Source organism: Setaria italica, chromosome II (genome assembly GCF_000263155.2).
Source record: "Setaria italica strain Yugu1 chromosome II, Setaria_italica_v2.0, whole genome shotgun sequence".
Taxonomy (NCBI): domain Eukaryota; kingdom Viridiplantae; phylum Streptophyta; class Magnoliopsida; order Poales; family Poaceae; genus Setaria; species Setaria italica.
In genome coordinates this window covers 44478730-44497971 of record NC_028451.1, presented here as the reverse complement: position 1 = coordinate 44497971, position 19242 = coordinate 44478730, and the positions used below count along the sequence as shown (strand labels likewise).

The 19242-nt window shown below is 47.3% G+C and overlaps 3 protein-coding genes across 3 annotated transcripts; 2 read left to right on the top strand and 1 right to left on the bottom strand.

The window, feature by feature from the left end:
• Nucleotides 1-763: 763 nt before the first annotated feature.
• LOC101775342 (threonine--tRNA ligase, chloroplastic/mitochondrial 2) lies at nt 764-4930 on the bottom strand. Its single transcript, XM_004958106.4, has 8 exons — nt 4570-4930; nt 4253-4399; nt 4022-4169; nt 3657-3910; nt 2710-3087; nt 1920-2228; nt 1629-1829; nt 764-1278 (listed from the first exon to the last, which is right to left on the bottom strand). Exons 1-8 carry the CDS (start codon nt 4864-4866, stop codon nt 1018-1020), a joined length of 1995 nt encoding a protein of 664 aa, XP_004958163.1. The 5' UTR covers nt 4867-4930; the 3' UTR covers nt 764-1017.
• A 3606-nt stretch (nt 4931-8536) lies between these two features.
• LOC101774937 (GDSL esterase/lipase At3g26430) lies at nt 8537-12564 on the top strand. The gene is made up of 5 exons (XM_004958105.4): nt 8537-8933; nt 10603-10815; nt 11272-11441; nt 11576-11846; nt 12088-12564. Exons 1-5 carry the CDS (start codon nt 8648-8650, stop codon nt 12354-12356), a joined length of 1209 nt encoding a protein of 402 aa, XP_004958162.1. The 5' UTR covers nt 8537-8647; the 3' UTR covers nt 12357-12564.
• Nucleotides 12565-15813: 3249 nt separating this feature from the next.
• LOC101774256 (cysteine-rich and transmembrane domain-containing protein WIH2) lies at nt 15814-17448 on the top strand. Its single transcript, XM_004958104.3, has 3 exons — nt 15814-16002; nt 16131-16302; nt 17162-17448. The coding sequence occupies exons 1-3, from the start codon at nt 15954-15956 to the stop codon at nt 17205-17207; spliced, it is 267 nt and encodes an 88-aa protein (XP_004958161.1). The 5' UTR covers nt 15814-15953; the 3' UTR covers nt 17208-17448.
• Nucleotides 17449-19242: the final 1794 nt, after the last annotated feature.

Sequence of the window (19242 nt, the reverse complement as noted above, 5' to 3'; positions counted from 1 at the left end):
CAATCAGCACAATCACTGTCAGTACAAGTTTCATTGTTTCACATGCCTGAACTATGAACCCTGAACAACCGAACACTTGCCATTTTAACTGAGAACTTCATCATTCTTTTTTTCAAAAAAAAAAAAAACTTCATCCTTCTTTTTACCCCCGATCACTTCCCTTCGATTGTCGGCCTACGACAAAAAGTTTGCAATACACTATAGACAAAAAAGCTAATGTTAATCCTACTAAAAAATAATCTTGGCCTGATGAATCACATTCCTTCTCACTGAAAAAGATTGGTGGTGAGCATGCTTTGAGCTCAATAGTGAGACCTGAATCAAGTTCCTTCAGCTACAAGATATGCCCAATTGGTTGGTGCACGGGTTTCAGGTTTCTTAACACTATCTTAATACATGCTTTAGAGGTTCTCTTTGCTTTAATGCTGTAGCTGACCCACACATTCCCCTTGCTGCACTCACAAAGATTGATTGGTTCGCACATCGATCTCATTGCCAACTTGAAGTGTGCTTGGGGATATGATGCCAGAGGCTGAAGGACAGGACACCCATTAGTGGAGCTGTTTCGCATAAATCCAAAATGCATTTTGTAGCACGATGAGCATCATTGCTCCACCGTGTCTTGCACACTTTTTATTTCAAAGTTCAAACATATCTGTAGGTCTTTGAAATGTAGAATCCTTTGAACCCGAGGATGACCTAACTGTAAAAAAGATGCACGAAAATTAGCATCACAATCATCGGGTGGAGGCGGACCAAGCAATGGTACTCGTGGCAGTGATCACGACCTGGACGTGTTAACTAAGCATCCCTTGCAGTCAAAATGTACAGAGTTCAGAGTAGTATGTTGGATTTCTGTAAGAGAGATGCTGTGACCTGTGGTGACAACTATGCACAAAAATTGTTGGATCTGCTCCTGCAGACCTCACCTGTCATTTTTCTTTGTGGGAACAGATCTATGTGCAGAGGATCTAATGCTCTACAATATGGACTAAAACCTTTAGTGAATCGAAGGATTTACAACGAAGATTTGTTTGCAACAGCAAGTTGAAGTCTGGTGATGAATTCATCAACAGGCATCGTACCGATCTCCCCATTGTGCCTGGACCTGATAGTTAGGGTCCTCGCCTGAACTTCTTTAGGACCAACAACTGCCATGAGTGGCACCTTTTGTGTTTCAGCATTCCTTATTAGCTTTGGTAGGCGCTCTCCATGGCAAACTTCAACACGGAACCCTCTTGATTTGAGTTCTGAGGCCACCTCATTACAGTATTGCAACTGAAAATATGAAACCAAGATGTCATGATTTCATAAATGATACTAAGGCAAACTTCTATCTGATCTAAAAAACATCTCTTCAATTGAAAGGTAACCAGAAAAGGGAAGAGCAGTTGTACAAGAGACAAAAGAGAATCGGGACTCATGACAATTAAGGGTGCTGTTTTTTTTTAAAAAAATTATAACGCTCCTACATGAAATCAGCCAAGAACGGATCTGACCTCTTGTATTGGGTTGTTCATGCGTTTTTTTAAACTCCATGTTTTATGTAATCCAGAATATCAGTGAACATATGCTTTCATTTTTAATATTCATGAAGGGAAATGCAATGCAAAGCAGATGAATCAAACCTCATTGTCTGTCACAGGTAGAATACGTGCTTGGGTTGGTGCAAGCCAAAGTGGAAAATCACCAGCGTAGTGTTCAATCAGGACACCAAAGAAGCGCTCCAAAGACCCAAGGACAGCTCTATGAATCATGATAGGTCGCTTTTTCTCACTATTTGAATCGACATAAGTAATGTCAAACCGTTCAGGCAAATTGAAATCAACCTATAACATATATGAAAAATAGAGAGTTAGTATATCCTATTTTTTCTGTTCAGATAATACCTCTTATCCCAAGAAAAATATATAACTTACCTGCACAGTGGAGCATTGCCATTTCCTTCCAAGAGCATCCTCAATTTTTAGATCAATTTTTGGACCATAAAAAGCACCTCCACCTTCATCAACTTTGTATTCCCAACCTTTATCATCCAACGCGTTCTTCAGAGCAATCGTTGCCTTTTCCCATATGTCATCACTGCCAACAGATTTTTCTGGCCTGGTTGAAAGATTTATCTCATAATACTTAAAGCCAAACTGTCCTAATATTTGCTCAGTTAGATCAAGAACACCTCTGATTTCATCTTGTATCTGATCCTCCAGACAAAATATATGGGCATCATCCTACATAAATAGAAATATTTAAAAACAATACCAGGAGCAGTTTTGAACCTTATATTGTGGCAGAGTAAAACTAGTAGCAACCATCTAGTGTTATGGTTGTAAGGTTTTTAGCAAAATGTAACAGAGTAGAGTATCCATATTCCATAACTGAAGGATATTACATGTTTAAAAGGAACATAAAGAACTTGGGTGTCAGAATCTCTGCTATATTTCTTTGAAATAGAAAGATGTCACTCTATGGACTGTTGCCTGCATCTAATCTAATAGCTTAAACACACAAAAAGAATAAAAAAGCCCAAAAAGTAGTACAGAGGACGGAAGCATTTATCATTCAAAAAGGAAAAAAGAAGAAGGCCACCTTTACCATTGTTCATGTTATCTAGTGATGGCCAAAAAAAAACTGAAAAGCAAGAAAAAATATATCATGATTTCCATCAGAAAAAGAATCAGCAGTATGAGGGAATTAGAAGAAAGGAAACACCTGCGTAAACCCTCTTACACGGAATAGCCCGTGCAGACTACCAGATAGTTCATATCTGTAAACAGTTCCAAGCTCTGCCACTCTGATAGGAAAATCCCTGTATGAATGCAGTTTTCTCTTGTATACCAAAATGTGGTAAGGGCAATTCATGGGCCGCAGTTGATACATCTCATCTTCAACATCCATTTGATTGTACATATTCTCTTTATAGAAATCTATATGCCCACTGATTTTCCAAAGATCGGCCTTTGCAACATGAGGAGTGTATAGTAGATCATAACCATGTTGCAAATGAATATGTTTCCATGAGTCTTCTAAAATATGTCTGATGATAGCACCTTTTGGATGCCAAAATACTAAACCACCGCCAGCATCTTCCTGATAAATATTAAAATATACATAGGTTACAGTCATTATTAACAAAAAGAAGACCATTTATGCATGTATGCAAGTCATATTGATGAGTTAAATCTGGATACCTATGTCATAGAGTAGTAATGTTAAACCAAGGACATGGACAATATGGTGTTGGCATTGGAAATAACAGCGAATGGTATGAACTGAACATCAATAGATGTTGCAAATGCAGAGCTGCAATCAAATGAAGTTGTGCTACGACTCTAGTTGAAACATGGTAAGGCCAGCCAGAGTGAAGGGATCATTTTTTCTTCAAGGCCCTACCACTATTTTTTTAAAAAAAGCACCAATGAGCCATTACGATATTCTGGACTAGATTTTGTTCACCATGTTCTACTTAGATATATACAATACATGAAAGCTACACAGAAACCACCAGAAATTTAAGGGTTGAAGAGCAACAAAACGTAAAATCTGTATCGTTCTAGGTTGATGGAAAGGTTGAGGTTGTCATCACTAATGAATCGCTAGTTAGTATTTACAATTATATAATTCCTCAGAAGTCAGAAATGATAGGCACAAGATTGTACCTGTATAGAGAACAGATCAAGGTCCTGACCCAGTCGCCGATGATCTCGGCGCTTGGCCTCCTCCTTAAAGTGGATGTAAGTCTTCAATTGATCTTCATTCTCCCATGCAGTCCCATATATTCTTTGTAGCATTTGGTTTTTCTCATTACCTCTCCAGTAAGCACCAGCAACAGATTCAAGCTCAACAGCCTTTCTGTCTATTTTTCCAGTGGACTCCACATGAGGACCGGCACAGAGATCCCACCACTCTTCTCCTACAGGACACAGCAGATATCATCAATACATGTTAGAATAAACCAATCGTTACGGATATTAAGCACCAGACGAGTTACTAGCTAGACATAAATGAACAGTAGCACACTAACCAATGTGGTATATTGTAATAGGTTCTTCCTTAATGCTCTCCAAAATCTCCAACTTATAGGGCTCGTTGAGTGCTTCGATCCTCTTCTGAGCTTCTTCCCGGGACACCTCCTCCCTCACCAACGGGAGATTTTTTCGGATGATCCGATCCTATCAACATACCACAGTGACATATCAAATACTAGACATTTCCGTTCAATTCACTTGTGCTCAGGCTAGAAATGCAGGCTCACCATCTCCTTCTTGATCTTCTTAAGGTCCTTGTCAGTCAATGGTTCCATGTCGAAGTCATAGTAGAACCCATTGTCTATCCAGGGACCTATGGTCACCTTGGAGTTGGGGAACAGCTTCTGGACAGCCATGGCCATCACATGGGCGCACTACAGCAACAATCGTGCAAGACAATTACATGCTCATATTTTTTTAATGAGACACAATTTGTACAGGAAACGGATTGGCAGGGTTTTTATGGAAACTGAAACCAAATTAACCATGCAATTATGCCAGTTCAAGCACTGTAACGGAGGGAGAGAACGGGTAGAAACAATACGGTGTGCCGGATGCGCAGCAGGCGCTCGGAGGATTCGTTGGTGGGGAGCACCACCCTCTCCTGCTCCTCCGCATCGTTAGTCGGGGCCGCGGCCGCCTCTTCTACCGGTGGCGAGGGTGAGGCGGTGGAGGAGGACCGCACCACGGTGTACGGGAGCCTGCGGGGGGAGCCGGGTTTGCGGGGAGGGAACCCAAGCAGGGAGGTGGCCGCGGCTGCTGGACGGTGGCGCGGCAACGAGGGGAAGAGCGCGCGGCGGTGGGGGTGGGAGCGGAGAAAGGGGGCGGAGGGTGCCGCCATTTGGCCCGGGCGACGCCGAGCTCGGGGAGCGTGTGGCGGGTGTTCCCTCCTCTTTGGCACGTTACCCGTTTGGACTGTGGATATTGTTGTGGCTGAACCAGGGCACTGTTCCTTCCTGCCTAGCAAACAACCCAGAGCGATATTAGACAGCGCCAATGACTGGCCTGGGTCTTCTCGTGCGGCTTCAGCTGAAACCTTTGGTCAAAAATGACTCCACTTTTGGAGCACTAAAGGAGCCGGAGTCATTTTATATGAAAAAAGCGGAGCTAAAAAAAATAGCTCCTCCTCATTTAGTGGAGGCGGAGCCTTACCCAAAGGGCTTAAATCCACAAACCAAACAAAACATGAACCGTCAATGTTCCCGCGAGATGCAGATGAATGAGAGAACAGATGCCCAAACACCCATGTGGAGAGGCACGTGGAGAGGTATGAACTTATGTTGAACCACTTAACAAGTCTATGAACCTAAAAATGTATTTTCGGAGTTCGTGGACTAAGTAACTCCGTGGACTAAGTAACTTACAAATTGGACTGAGTAACTTACAAATTGATGGACCTCCGTTTCAAGCGTGAGGCAACACACATAACCATTTTTATGAAGAAAAGGGGAGGTGGAGCGTGAAATGAGACCGAATTAAAAACAAGTACAATATTTAATAAACAATGTAACATGAAGAGAGGAAGCACACGATGAGGCAAATGTGCAGTAGGCATTTGGAGGATTTGGTCAGTTTTGGAGGAAGATGGATAGAGTGATATTTATGTAAAAGGTGGTAACCTATAGGTAGCGTGGAGAAAATGTGCTGCATGAATTGAGTTTTAGACACAAAATATTATCTTTATATTTTATATTATATTACAATAACCTTATGGCGTCGCGGAAATCGAAATGCCCAACTTAATAAGCAAGATATAATGAGAGGCGTAGGGATTTACACGACTCACCTTCTATTTTTTTTATGGGAATGGGAAAAGTTATGATCGACACTGATTTTGAGCAATACGAACATGATTAGCATCGGTAATCGGCTTAGAGAGATTTCTACCTATTCAATATCTTTCTTTCTAAAAGCACGCGGTCGGCCAGGGATGCATGGAGGAATCGGCCATGGATGTACGGAGGAAGGCTAACTAAATATAAGGCTCGGTTACCTACCAAAAATGGCTCCGCCGAAGAAACCTCGGATTTTCTGTTGTCTGGTGCCGATGGACGAAGCCGGAGCCGAAAAATGCGGCTCCACGTAGTTCCACCCCGTCCGTGAGGACAAAGTTTCAAGCTTGACCCTGCAGGAAGGCGGGGGCGAAGAGGAGAGGTAGCCGGTGGTCGGCGAGTGCAGGAGAGCGCGGGGATGGAGAGGAGAGGCGGCCTGCGGGTGCCTCGGGCGTAGGAGAGGCGGGAGGCCGAGCCAGGCACGCGGCGGGCGGCTGACGGATGCAGGGGAGCCGGGAGGCCGAGCCCGGCGGCCGGCGGCGCAGCATGCGTAGGGGAGCCGCGGCTAGGCGACCGGTGGATGCAGGGGAGGCCGAGCTCGACGTAGCCCGCGCAGGGGAGCTGCGGCTAGTCTGGAGGCGGTTGGCGGGTGTACGAAGGCCGATGAAGGAGACGCAGGAGATTGGGGGAGCTGGAAAAATGGATAAGGAAGAGAGAGGATGCGAGGGAGATAATGGAAGGGAAAAGAAAAAAAAGCAAAATAAAAGAAGAAATGGGAGAAAAGAAAAAAGATAAGAGTAGTATGGACATTTCACATTTCTTGCCAATTTTTAACAGCTAGAAGAAGTTATTTTACCAAACGTCTTTCCAACCAGATAAGCCAGAGCTAAAAAAGACTGCTTCACTTGAGTAGCCACAGCTGGAGCCGAAACAGCTACAGCCCTACCAAACGAGCCTAAAAACAGCTGTGGCAAAGCTAAAAGGAAAAACACCCCTATTTGGAGGGAGTGACGTGGACAACTAGATCGAGGTTGAAAGTTTCTTCTTTCACATTGTTTTTTAAAATGACACGTATTAAACCTGATCTCAAGCAACTGATCATTAGGATCTCCCATACACAAAAGGAGCCCAACACGGATTGCACAAAAGCAAGATTGAAATCGAAAGCCTCTTTATTCTCAGTTTTTTTTAAGAACCTATAGCAAATCTGATTTTCAAGTAGCTGATCATTAGCATCTTCCACGCACAAAGGATGGATTGGACAACACACACAGTAGCAGGAAACTTTACTAGTTCAGCGTGTATGAAAACCGAATGGACTATGCAACACAATAGTAACGTGAAGAGCTTAGCCTAGTCCTAGGTTCTGCTACAGCATTGCCAAAGCTGCAAATCCCAAAATGGACCATCACTTTCGTTATATGGCCTACAAATGCCCCAAACACTATAAACATCACGCCTGATTGATAAGTATAACACGATCCAGGCGTATCGAAGAGACAATTCGCTCTGTTCGTTTCAGCTTATCAGCCAACGAATAATGTTTTTCTCTCACAATAAATCAGCCGTTTCAGCTTTTCAACCGGCTTATAAGTCCAGCCGAACAGCCCCAATGCTTATGAAATGTAGTGCCAGTGATACTCACTCTGTTACACAAATTGTAGGTCGTTTTAGTTCTTCTAGGTGCTTGTGAATCTAGAAAAGTCAAAACAATCCGCAGTTTGAAACGGAGAGAGTACTGACACCGAAAGTTTTCCTTCTAGACTCATGGTAGCATGCCACCTTTTTTTTTTCCATTTCACTTTGTGGCATATACTGCACCGCCATTGATGGTTGATGCCTCGCATGGTGGTTCCAGGGCTGGACTCCGGCTAGTGCGCAACCCAATTATAGTTTGGGGGTGTTTGGATGCGGGGTACTAAACTTTAGGAGGGGTCACATCGGATGTTCGGATGCTAATTAGGAGGACTAAACATGAGCTAATTATAAAAATAACTGCAGAACCTCTATACTAATTCGCGAGACGAATCTATTAAGCCTAATTAATCCATCATTAGCAAATGGTTACTGTAGCACCACATTGTCAAATCATGGACTAATTAGGCTTAATAGATTCGTCTCGCGAATTAGACTCCATCTGTGTAATTAGTTTTGTAATTAGACTATATTTAATACTCCTAATTAGTATCCAAACATCCGATGTGACGGGTACTAAAATTTATAGGGGTGTATCCAAACACCCCCTTTCTGTGTCTGCTTCTGGTTGCCATAATGCCGTCAAATCCAAGCCTCCGAAGATGAAGATGATAGTTTTCTCTCTTTCCCTTTTTTTTTTCCCTCCCCTTTGGCGAGCTCAGGGACACAGCGTTTATTCTATCTGCGGCTCTGGCCCTCATCCAGACCCGGAGTGACGCGCGTACGTGTCGTAGAACCTCCGCTAGACCGCTACCACTCGACGGATCGAGCCGGCGGGCGGGTCCCGGTCGGCGATCGCAGCGACAACGAAGCCCTGCGCTGCGCCGCACGAGCCCGTGACCGGTGACCCCCACTGTGGAGCTGTGCTCCACCAACAGCAGGAACACACAGGAACCAGCTTGGCGCACCGTTCCTCGACAAGGCAAGCGCGGCGCGGCGGCACGTCACGTCACGTCACCTCGTCCCACCGCGCGCACTGTCGCTGTCGGACACGGCACCGCGTGCGTGCCGGCCCATAGATACGGATCCGTGCCGTGCCCCCATCCGACTCCAACTCGCCCCACCGCGCCACCACCGCTGCACTAGCCCCAGCCCTCACTCTCCGTCCGCTCTCGCTGTCTCTCGCAGCACGCGCAAGCAACGCAACGACGGCAAATGGCCACCTCCACGGCCACGGTCGCCACCGGGGCAGCTAACACGGCGGCGCTGCTGCTCTCGCTGGTGCTGGTGCTGGTGCTGCTGGCGCCGCGGGCCTCCGGGGCCGCGGGCGCGGGCCGCGGGGACTGCCACTTCCCGGCCATCTTCAACTTCGGCGACTCCAACTCGGACACGGGCGGGCTGTCGTCGCTCTTCGGCGCCGCGCCGCCGCCCAACGGCAGGACCTTCTTCGGCATGCCCGCCGGCCGCTACTCCGACGGCCGCCTCGTCATCGACTTCATCGGTACGTGCACGCTCACCGGCTCCCCTAACCGTAGTGGCTGGCTGACAGCCTGACAGGAAGGAGGTGCTCAAGCCGTCGCCATGGTCTTCGTCGTCTCTGCGTGGATTTACTGTTCATTTTTTACTTTTCACCTGCTCGCCTCTTCTTCGTGATTGATTGCACTGCACGCCGGGACCCATCGATGCATACAGCCAGAACCTACCGCCTTCATTTGCCGGAACCAATGAATGCGGCGTTAATTCGACCTGCTCTTCGTTCAGTCGCTACGAAATTTTTTCAAAAAAATGTTTACGCAAGTGTTCGTAGCAGTAACTTCTACGGAGTAGTAAGGACTCTAGCATTGTGCATCAAATTATCGCGTCCCGATCTTATCTGTTCCTCCTCGCCGCTGGAATGGAACACAACGAAGCAAACAGACAAGACTCCCTGACCCGCCAACCCCTGCTGGAGTGCTGGTCACCGAACTCCAGGTAGAAAAGCCAAGCCAACCTTGACACGACCCTGAAACGCCGGTCTCTTGCCATGGGCCGGAATGGCCGTGGCTGTGCGTCTCCTCCATTCGAGCTCATGTCAGGGTGCGGCGGTGCCTCCATGGCAACTATGCACATCCCCGTCGCCATCCAACACGTGAACACGCGGGGATCATTGGTTTTATTCCAAACAATCTGACAAAAAGTTCAGTGATTCTCGTAAAGAATCCCCGGCGTACGATCGAGTGGCACTGCCATGCTTTTTGGAGTGTTAGGAGATACGATCAGTGAAGATCTCCTGTTGGGAGATACTTTTACGATGCTGATTTTGGGAAGGAGGACAGAAAGAAGCATTAGCTTATTCAGGTAGGTACGGTCGAAATATAGTGGGGGCAAACTGGCATGAACAGGGAACGATCGGGAATCAGATTTGGGTTGCAGTGGAGGAATATCAAATTTGGATGCTTCACTTTAAAGATTCTGATCAGAGTTGAAGGATAAAGGGTGGCATTTGTTTTTGGGGCTGTCTATATCACACTCGATTTTTTTTTCAACCGTCGGATCAAAGTTCAATGGCTGGATGTTCTTCTTCTACCTCCGTCCAGGACTGCAGGTTGTCTTCTACCTCCGTCTTCCTCTTTTGCTGCAACCCAAGCCGCCGCCCCGCGTGCCCCCACCCTGCCGCGGCAGGCTAGGGTCTCGCCGGAGCTCCGTCTTCCCCTTGTTTTTTTAGTCCTATGGTTGGGGGGAAACAACAGTACACCACTAGAATGCGAGCACACAGCAGGAAGCGATACGAAATACATGCGGGTTCTGTTTGAAATGCAGGAATTCAGTAAGAAAACTGCAAAGGAATTTTGACATATACTCTTTTCATGGAACGGCATCTTCTGAGGAACACATATGCTTGCATGAACCATCAATCATGTTTCTGCTCCATCTTTTGACTACTTAAGCGTTTTTGCCAAATTGATGCAACTTGTAATGAGTGGCAATAGGTAACATTACGTCTTTTGTGCCTCACCGTACATGGTTACTAGACTAGCACCTACTGAAGTACTGATTATAGAGCTTCAGGCTTTCAGCCATATACTATTTGCCTTTAACTGTAAAAATGTTGAGACAGTTACCATTTATCAGATGGAAAGTGACGCTGCTCAATATACTATTTGCCTTTCCTTTTCTCTTTCCAATTGCAGCTGAAAGCCTGGGAATACCTCACCTCAGTGCGTACCTCAACTCGATCGGAAGCAACTTCACACAGGGAGCCAATTTTGCGACAGCTGGTTCATCAATCAGACGGCAGAATACATCGCTGTTCCTCTCTGGTTTCAGCCCCATTTCCTTGGACGTGCAGTCCTGGGAATTTGAGCAATTCATCAACAGAAGCCAATTCGTCTACAGCAACAAAGGTACCGTCTCATACTCGATAATATCTTTCTTTCTCCTATAGCAATTTTTAGGAAACTTAGGGTGCGTTTGGTTCCGGTGCTTATTTTTAGCACCTGTCACATCGAATGTTTAGATACTAATTAGAAGTATTAAACGTAGACTGTTTACAAAACCCATTACACAGATGGAGGTTAAACGGCGAGACGAATCTATTAAGCCTAATTAGTTCATGATTTGACAATGCGCTGCTACAGTAAACATTTGCTAATGATGGATTAATTAGGCTTAATAGATTCGTCTCGTCGTTTAGCCTCCTTATGTGCAATTAGTTTTATAATTAACTCATATTTAGCCCTCCTAATTAGCCTCCGAATATTCGATGTGACATGGACTAAACTTTAGTTCGAGGAACCAAACACCCATTAGCATCTCTGCTCTGATCTTTGAATTAATGACTCTTCTGTTTTTACGTGTAGGTGGTATCTACAGGGCGCTCCTACCAAGGGCAGAATACTTCTCCCAGGCGCTTTACACCTTCGACATCGGGCAAAATGACATCACCTCAAGCTACTTTGTTAACAACACAACTGAAGAAGTCGAAGCCATCATTCCTGATCTGATGGAGAGGCTCACATTCATAATCCAGGTGCATTGCAGCTCACTGAACACGCACCACAAAACGGAACAGCATCACGTTGCTCCTTGACGGAGATAGCGCAAAGCCGCACCCACCTTTACATGGATGCTCTGCTCATTACTGAATCTTATGCAAACCTGCAGACTGTCTACTCGCGCGGAGGAAGGTACTTCTGGATCCACAACACGGGGCCGCTCGGCTGCCTGCCCTACGCGCTGCTCCACCGCCCCGACCTCGCCGCTCCCACGGATGGCGCCGGCTGCTCCGTCACCTACAACAAGGTGGCGCAGCTCTTCAACCTCAGGCTCAAGGAGACCGTGGCAAGCCTCCGGAAGACGCACCCTGACGCCGCGTTCACCTACGTTGACGTCTACACCGCCAAGTACAAGCTGATTAGCGAAGCCAAGAAGCTCGGTAAGGCGCAATCGTCCCGTCTGATGAACAAAACGAATGCATAGTCTCTTAACTGAGCACTGGGTTCGTGGAAACTTTTTTTTTTCTAGAATACGCAGGAGAGCTGCGCATCATTCCATTAAGAATTAAGAAGAAATAGATAGTACTTATACAACGCGGGTCTAAACCGGACGCACGCACACGGTATAAGTGATTCTAGGGTTCGTGGAAACTTCATGTGTTGTTGTTGTTTGCAATGCAGGCTTTGACGATCCTCTGCTGACCTGCTGCGGGTATGGCGGCGGCCGGTACAACTTCGACCTGAACATCGGCTGCGGCGGGAAGAAGCAGGTGAACGGGACGTGGGTGGTGGTGGGAAAGTCGTGCGCGGACCCCTCCAAGAGGGTGAGCTGGGACGGCGTGCACTTCACCGAGGCCGCCAACAAGTTTGTGTTCGACCAGATCGTCGCCGGCGCGCTCTCGGACCCGCCGGTGCCTCTGAAGCGAGCGTGCCAGAGCAAAGGGCGATGAACCGGCCGTGCGTCACTCGTCGGGCTGGCTACGCTGCAGCTGCTGCTTCTTCTTGCTGTGTAATTGTACATTGGAGGAGCACGCGTGCTTGAGGATGGGGTATACTGCGTCATTTGTAATAAAGGGAAATGGAAATCACATCGATGGGCATCACTGTCCCCCAAAAGAGATCGATGATCAGGAAATACAAGCGAGAACTTAGTTTCGAGTCCAGAGCACCAAGATGCAAACAGCATCAGTACATCGGACAGTCAAGTGGTGAACATCACGGGTGCCAAGGACGGATTAACAAACAACCGCCTCCGGCTTCTTCCATGGCGAACTGGCAATGACGGCGACCTGTAGCCGCTGCCAAAACGGTGCGCGCCTCTGGCGACGGGGATGACGGCGAGCTTTCACGGTTCCTATCCCAGAACTACCAGTTACCTCTTGCAAGGCCCTCGCTCCCGCGCGCCTGAACGGCGGCGCCAAACCACGGCAGGCCGGCGCGCCACGACGGCGCCGCCCGGTCTGACGATTATTGGGGGTTGGCAATGGCGGAGGGAGGAGGGCGCATGCGGCAGGAGAGATTCGGCGGGGAAGGGGGACGGGGATCGGGAGGAGGAGACGCGACGGTGAGGCAATCGCCGAGCGGCGCGGGAAGGGGAACTCAGCAGCAGCCATGGCGGAGGGACCATTATGAAAATATGTAGGGTATTTATGTAAATAATTGAATCCCGATCCAACTTAGGGGTTTTTATGTAAATACGTGGATCACGATTATTAATCGCGATCCAATTTAGGAGGTTTAATGTAAAGTTTTGGATCATGACTATTAACCGGGATCCATTCCGAGGGATTTCCGTAAAAAGATTGAACGCCGTCGGCGATGTCCGTCGTCCGATTCCGGTGACGTCCACGCCCATCTCCATTCTTAGGCCGCCTCCACCCAACGCCCCGCCTGCCCGGATCCACCCCAAACCATCGATTGCGCACTCGAATGAGGAGACGGTGGTCATGGAGGTGGAGGTGGAGGCATGGACTTTCGTGCCACGAGCTCCGGCCCAGACGGCGCGCGTCCAGGACGAAACTTTAAAAAAGACGTGGGTTAACATACATAGGAGATGCGGGTTTTTCACATCTTCAAATTTTCATCTCTAATGAGAGGTCATTGGAGACGCGCTTCTATGTGACCCTCGTGGAGACGTAGATTATCCTTTTGTGGCTGAAGCTCCATGTGCTTTGGCGAAAGACCACCGTTGGATGGAGGATCGGAACATCGAAGGTCTTGTCCCTATCTGCAATAAACTCATATGGCCATCAATGACAAGGTTAGCTGCATTTATCAATTTTAGAAAGCGAAAATACTTGCTCTTAGCAAAGTATTTTAAGTCACCTCTCCCAGTGATCAGTAGCTACAAGTTAATTTGATCTGTCCGCTCTGTTTATTCCTTTTTTTATAAACTAAAAATCAGACTAAGTGTACAAACCATTTTTTTTTGTGATTTAGCCGTTGTCTAAATCAACTTAGCTCTTAGTGAAATCACACGTTAATGGTGGTGTTGTTGCTTCTATTTGTTCTTTGGTGATATTGGTTTACAACACTGAAGGAGGTTCCATTGCTTCTATTTGTTCTTCGATGATATTGGTTTCGTTAACTCAAAACCATAACAAACACCTAACAGATTGAAAATCAGAACCGAACATAACAACAATAAATAAATAAATAAAATCGACGAAATCAGTAAGCTTGGTTCGATTCGATTTCGGTGTTTGAGATTTTTTTTACCACCCTGCCCATTGCAATGCACGGCATATTTGCTAGTAAATCTAATTAAAATTTATTTTATGACAAAGACCACTTAGTAATAGAGTATTTGTTGGTCAAAGAGTTATCCAAGCGACAAATACCTCTCGCGTTTTAATATGGTGGGAATACAATTCATTTGTGGCAGCAGAGGAGTACAATGAGATGATCAAACAATCAAAACAATTCCGCGATTATGGAGTACTCCTTCTATCCTAAGTTACTATTCGTTTTGACTTTTCTAGTTAGTTATGCATCTAGATATATACTTATATCTTGATACGTAGTAAAAATTATACATTTAAAAAAGTTAAAACGAATTGTAATTTGGACGGAGAGTAGCCAAACTGAATCAGTAATAGGCCAGCACTTATGCTTCGGCTCTTATTCTGTCATTCTGCACTTCACAAATCCTGCATGCAGATCGTGTGCGACTGTTTGGGCAGCTGCTTCTAGCGAGCGCCTCGAGTGCGCCACCGCGACATGCGTGGTGGACTGGATCCGCTACAAAACGCCAGCACACCACGCGATTCTAGAACTCGAGTTCAGGATGATCTGGATTAAATTTAGGGATCGGCGAGGCATGATAGCCTCGTGTAATCAGGGAACCCCCCCTTTGCTTCGCACAAAGAAAAACATATCTTCAGCTTCCACCTTGTTCTTATGTAGCGCCCTGCCATGCTCTGGCTGGCATGTTTTCGACGTCCTCGTCTTCCTCGTCGTCGCCGTCTTGCCGGCAATGTTCCAGTGTTGCTCTGTTTCAATGTTTCACGCCCTGTTCCGAGGACGTCCAGGCGTTCCCCGTGCATGTTCGTAGAGAAGCAAATTAAACGGGTGGTTTCTCAGCTTCATTTTGGGGTGACCACACACCATGGCCACCGCCTCAAGCCCTCAAAGATAAGTTAGCGCGTGTTGACGAAGACGGCGGCCGTGGCACGTCCGTAGGAGTAAAATCAGTTGATGACGAGACGAGCGTTGGACACGGCTGCGCCTGGTGGTTGCGACGTGTTAATCCATCCATCGAAGCTGACGACGACGCGGCGAAGCAACAGAGAAATGACCAGAAGCATCTCTGCTCCTCGTTCTGTTACACCAAGCCACTCCTATTGTACGGGCATGTTCGCTTCAGCCGACTTATCAACCACCAAACAGTATTTTTCTCTCATAACAAATCAGCCGTTTCAGCTTTTCAGCCGGCTTATAAGTTCAGCCGAACACGCTCGTAATTTCTGTTATGTTCGATACTTCGATGTGATCCGGACTTTCTCCATCTTTCTGCTGCTTCAACTGACCAGCAGTTTCATCCCATCCCTTGTTTTCGTCACGGCAACTCTTTCATCTGAAACCAGAATAACTGGCACTTTCCCGGCAAAGTTTGGTGCGGCTGCGGCCTGCGGCGTTACACCACCGCCAGGAATCCTCCGGTGGCCACACCCCCTGGAACACGCCGCCTCTTGCCAAACCTCTCGTGGCGGCGGCTGGCCCGCAACGCAGCCAAACAACAATAATGATCCCGGGTCAGGCGGGTTACACAAATGGCCCACCACCAGGGACCAGACACCGGGGGCCACCACCACGTTCCCCGACGACGCGGTTGGCAAGGCAAACGGCTAAGGGGAGAAATCACCAGGAAATACACGACCCGTTCCCCTCTATAAATTATAAACCGCCCGGCCCTAGACCCGTCCACCCCCGTCTCGCTCTCGCCCAAACCACAACCCCACCCAAACCGAACGAACCAGCGAAAGCTCCCCTGACCCTGCCTCTGCTCCGCGTCCGATCGCAAGGAAGAACCGAAGAAGAAGAGGGAGATGAGCTACTACGGCCAGCAGCCCCCCGTCGGCGTCCCGCCGCAGCAAGGTGCGGCGGCGGCTTCTATTCCCGTCTCCTTACTGGATTCTGTTTGCTTCACCTCTTTTGTGTTCCCTTTGTTACTTTCGTGATTCGTGAGGCTAAAATCCCTGGCGTTTGGATCTTGATTTTTCCAGGCTACCCGGGGAAGGACGGCTACCCGCCGCCGGGGTACCCGCCGGCCGGCTACCCCCCGCCGGCGCAGGGCTACCCGCAGCAGGGCTACCCGCAGCAGGGCTACCCGCCGCCGTACGCGCAGCAGCCTCCCCGGCAGCAGCAGAGCAGCGGGCCTTCCTTCATGGAGGGATGGTACGTTCCTGATTCCCTCCTCCTCGTGTCCCTTCCACTTTTGTGCTGCGCATGCTCGTGTGCTGCTACTTGATACTAGATTGGATGTCTCTGGAATTTCCTTGCCCGATTAGGTCAAAAGTTTAGGGCTAGTTTAGAGGGTTGGCGACTTCGTTCAGATTACGGGTCAGATCTGCCAGCGCCGGCGCGGCCGGTGATGGCGGTGGCCGCCATGCTCGTGCGTGCGCACGTTCGCCGCGGTGTGTGGGGCCGTGACTTGACGCGTGAACCACCCTACCCTTGGAAAAGGTAGCCGCCTGCCTCGTGTCCTTGGTGACGTGTCGGTCGCTGCACGCAAACGCGCACACGTATTCCATGGGGCCGAGGCTTGTCTTCTCCCTCGTGCTGCCTGGACCGTCCGATCTGAGACGTGCGGTGGGGCTTCCGAGTCTCCGCAGGTCCATTCTTGCTGCACTTCCACAGAGAAGTAGGGGTAGTTGTCAGTGTGAAAGCCCTGGGATTTTCAGATTCCTTCGGGGTGAGGTCGCTTGGGATGGGATAATATTTCTCTCATTTTTTTTAAAAAAAACATAGTATATTTCTTTCCGTTGACGCGCTAATACCAACGAGATATGATAGATGCTCTAGCACTAGCGTTGTACTTACAATATCACAATTGGAAACCGGAATATGTCAATGGATGGCTGGGCATTTTTTTTTCGAAAACATTGGCTGGGCATTTTGAACAAGCATATTACAGCTATGGGTTAAAGCTATGGACCATGGTGACTTTACATTTCAGTAACGCATATTCTAGAACCGGAATATGCTTGCTTTCGTTTGATCTTATCTGATGTTGATTTTCCTCGTGCCTGAACAGCTTGGCTGCCCTCTGCTGCTGCTGCCTCCTGGACGCCTGCTTCTGAGAGAGGACCGACGGCGGATTCAAGATGACAGCAAGTGGGACAACCTCATGGAAGGACCGGAACCCAACTGGGCAGTAGCGTTCTTGTGCTTCGTTATCGTCTCTTTTCGTTTATGAACTCCCTGCAATGAGACTGCTAGTAGTACTCTGTCGGTGTTGATTGGATGATGGTTATGGCTGGTGTGTATTCCGTGGGTTGCCGTGTTTCTGGTGGAATTCAACCATCAGGTGCTGTTTGGATACGAGGTGCTAAACTTTAACAGTGTCACATCGGATGTTCGGATGCTAATTAGGAGGATTAAACATGAGCTAATTATAAAACTAATTGCAGAACCCTGTGCTAATTCGCGAGACGAATCTATTAAGCCTAATTAATCCATCATTAGCAAATGGTTACTGTAGCACCACATTGTCAAATCATGGACTAATTAGGCTTAATAGATTCGTCTCGCGAATTATACTCCATCTGTGCAATTAGTTTTGTAATTAGCTTATGTTTAGTACTCCTAATTAGCATCCAAACATCCGATGTGACAGGTGTTAAACTTTAACAGGTGTTTCCCAAACACCCCCGCCGTTACGCTGCTGCCTATCTGCGCGTTAGCCGCCGGGTCTCGCTCGGGCGCCCCGTGATGTTTGACTCTGGCGCACTTTGCTCGGATCGATCCTCTGACTTGACCTAACAATTTGAACAGTCTGATCAGAAAAAATCACTGTTGGTTCGTGTGCACGTGAGGCGTTCAGCTTCGCTATGTTTTGTGTTTGCGGTGGACTGCCCGTTTTTCCAGGCCTGGATCAGTAGACACGTTCAGTACAACAGTGACCAAGTCTTGGTCCAGAGGTAGAAGTAGAACAGTTTGCTGACTCTCAACTAGTCAAGCTCATGCTATATGCGATCCCTATGGTTGTGTTTGGTTGCTTGATTAAGTCCCTGACCAGGCTAGTCTAATGCAGCTTGATTGTTTGGTTGCCTGTTCATAGTACATAGCCAGGCCAGCGCAATAAAAAAGAGCATCTAAGCCAGGCTACACTAGTATGCCCGAATTGGGCATACTAGCTGAGACAGGCTAGATCTTAACCAGGCTAGATCTAAGCCATGTAACAAACACACTCTATGACACGCATCACATTGGCTGCGCCTTTGCCTCCACGTCAGGTTTGGACAGAGATGTTTTGTTGCCAATTTACATTACAAATTACAAAAATATAAAGGAAAGAGAAAAGTAGCAGCGTAGCCTTGTCTACGTTCATCAGCAAGGTGTGTGCACAGTACAGGAGCACGATGCACTCGAAACATTCATCCGTGAACACGACAGGGCGCTCCAACCTCCTGCCGGCTCGAATGCATCGCGTCCGTCCAGCTGCGCATTTGGCCGTCCATGCATGTGCGATCACATCATAGAGTCGAGGTACGACACCTGAGGCAGAACACACCACAACTTCTCCGTGCATGTTCACTGTATCAGCACCTAGGCATCTATTCCTACCGTCCCAAAACTATATATCTAGATATATAGATATAAGTATATATCTATGTGTATAATAAAATCTATGTACCTAGAAAATCAAAATAAATAGTAATTTGGGACGGAAGGAGTGGCAATGAACTTTGTTGGGTAAGAAAAAGAAGGAATTAGGAACAAAGAAATGTCGCGGGATCAGAACTGGACTCGCCGTGTCATGCTCCAATCACCCCAAACGCCTAAGGGCGTGTTTGGTTTCACGGACCAAAGTTTAGTTCCTGTCATATCGAATGTTTAGATACTAATTAGGAGTATTAAATATAGACTAATTACAAAACTAATTGCACAGATGGAGGCTATAATTAGCTCATATTTAATCCTCCTAATTAGTATCTAAACATACATGTTCCTAATTGCACATGTATAATCGCGTACACCACACATGTAGCAAGCACGAAGCAACCTGTCCTTTTTTTAACGAGACGTTAGCAAGAAGCCAAGAGCTCTGCACGTGTTTCTTTCGTGATAAAAAATACATCTTCGGGTCAAAAAATAATGATAAGAGGTTACATC